The 2,500-nt window shown below is 46.5% G+C and overlaps 1 protein-coding gene across 3 annotated transcripts in view; it reads left to right on the forward strand.

Annotated features, from left to right (window-relative positions):
* The window catches only part of LOC134060563 (phospholipid-transporting ATPase ABCA1-like), a 258,600-nt gene that overhangs the window by 102,235 nt on the left and 153,865 nt on the right, over positions 1-2,500 (forward strand). For all 3 annotated transcript variants that reach the window (XM_062517294.1, XM_062517293.1, XM_062517295.1), the window contains exon 21: positions 1,928-2,067. In XM_062517294.1, coding sequence (XP_062373278.1) covers positions 1,928-2,067 — 140 coding nt within the window. The remainder of the gene's footprint in view (positions 1-1,927; positions 2,068-2,500) is intronic.

The following is a 2,500-nucleotide window of genomic DNA, read 5'->3' on the forward strand; positions in this document are numbered from 1 at the left end:
AAGCTGTTAGTTATTGAAAGGTCCTTACTGACACTATTTCCTTCTGCTGTTACTGAAAAGTTGTTTTTATTTATTTATATTTTTTTAAAATCATTGTTAATCTGTCACTGTGCAATCTCGCCATTGCAACTTGGTGAAAGGATGGCATTGGACATATGAAAGCTAACCAGCAGCATTTAGAAACCCACCACCAGACCACCAGACCACCAGACACTTTTCCAGCTTGAGCCAGTCAAAACGTGTGACGGGTAGTAAGTAAGTGGATGGTGGGTTGAATGCCAAGTGCAGCATAGCAGTGCCGGGCGCTTCTCTGGTTTTTACTGTGCTACGTTTAAGAGGAAGTAAAGGCCCGTTGTCTTGGGGTAGCATCATCTCTTGCTTGTGTTTACATCATCGTAACAATCTTCATCGCCGTTATCATCGTCATCGTCATCATTGTCGTTGTCGTTGTTGTTTGTGTGCTTGTGCCGCTGACTCAGTGATGTGGATTTTGTGGTGAGTGTGTGTGTGTGTGTGTGTGTGTTTGAGTGTGTGCGAGGACGTGTTTGTGTGTGTGTGTGTGTGTGTGTGTGTGTGTGTGTGTGTGTGTGTTTGAGTGTGTGCGAGGAAGTGTTTGTGTGTGTGTGTGTGTGTGTGTGTGTGTGTGTGTGTGAGAGTGTGTGTGTGAGAGTGTGTGTGTGTGTGTGAGTGTGTGAGTGTGTGTGTGTGTGTGTGTGTGTGTGTGTGTGTGTGTGTGTGTGTGTGTGTGTGTGTGTGTGTGAGAGAGAGAGTGTGTGTGTGTGAGTGTCCCCACTGAGAGTAATGAGTTGGGGCAGCTCAACTCTTGCATCACAGTTACAGCTGCATGCTCTGCTCATAGTTGCCTGCGTTAATATTTAAACATCTAACCCCATCCACCCCGCAACTTCCCTATGGTCTGCACCCCTGCCTTTCCCCTGGCCAAGCTCATCACACACACACACACATAAACACACACACACACACACACACACACACACACACACACACACACACACACACACACACACACACACACACACACACACACATAAACACACACACACACACACACACATAAACACACACACACACACACACACACACACACATAAACACACACACACACACACACACACACACACACACACACACACACACACACACACATAAACACACACACACACACACACACACACACACACACACACACACACACACACACACACACACACACACACACACACACACACATAAACACACATAAACACACACACACACACACACACACTTAAACACACACACACACACACACACACACGCACACCCTTTTAGCCCAAAGGGGGGGAAACCACCTCAGCACACAGTCTCGGAAACACACGTACTGCCATTCCACTTGATAGGAGGCCATGAGCCACAACAGAACCAGATGGTGTTGTTCTGGAGACGAGGCGCATTTTGTCAGGGTCGCTTTGACACGCCGGTGAACCGCGGACCCAATAGATTTGGCACGGGGACTGGCAAACACCGATACAGATGTTTGACGAGTGTTTGACAAGGCCGTGTGTGTGTGTGCGCGGCGCGCGTGTGTGTTTGCGCTCGTGTTACAGTGTACGGACAAAGCGGTCACGCTTTGTAATTTCACAGCGGCCAGATGCCGTGATGCACATAAATAGTTATTGCGCATCCAACTGTGTGTGTGTGTGTGTGTGTGTGTATGTGTGTGTGTGTTATTGCGCATCCAACTGTGCGTTCAGTCTGCTCTGGGTCATTGTGGTGTGTATATACAACCCCCCCCTTGTATTGCCATCCTGGTATTGAGTTTAAAAAAAAAAAAAAAAAAAAAAGTATACAAATCTCCTCTGAGATCATCTTTTTTTCCAAGAGTAATCTTTCTTCCCTGTGCTCCTTGCCTGTTCCGATTTCTCAGCCTGACCGTGGAGGAGCACATCTATTTCTACGCCCGCTTGAAGGGACGGAGCAAGAAGGAGGTGGACATGGAGATCGACCAGATGATTGAGGATGTCGGTCTGCCACACAAGAGAAAAGAGCTGGCAAAGAACCTATCAGGTGAGCTCACTGCTGAGGTGTCGTGGTGACGGACAGCTTCTAGGCCGCAGACATTAGCTAGTCATCTGATATGTTTGTTCTTTACATTTTAGAGCCCACAGTCAGTGTTGGTTGCACACAGAATGGGAGACCGCTGTCAATGTTAATTGCACACAATAACAATATACATTTACATGTGCATGGGAACTGACTTCTGAATTAGCAGAGTAACATGTCTGGCGGGTTTGTATCCCCAACCACTACAGTCCTACCAGTGTGATTAAAGCATGTTGTTGACATCAGGTCGCACATGCAAACCAATCCAATCATGCACATCATGGCTATATGAACACAACTGCTATACTGAGTAACATGACTGTGGCCTCTCCTCAAGATACATTCTGATTCTTTTGTGTGTATGTCTTATTAAGATGTTTATTACATACTATTATAT

This window comes from Sardina pilchardus, chromosome 16 (genome assembly GCF_963854185.1).
Source record: "Sardina pilchardus chromosome 16, fSarPil1.1, whole genome shotgun sequence".
NCBI classification, from domain to species: Eukaryota; Metazoa; Chordata; class Actinopteri; order Clupeiformes; family Clupeidae; genus Sardina; species Sardina pilchardus.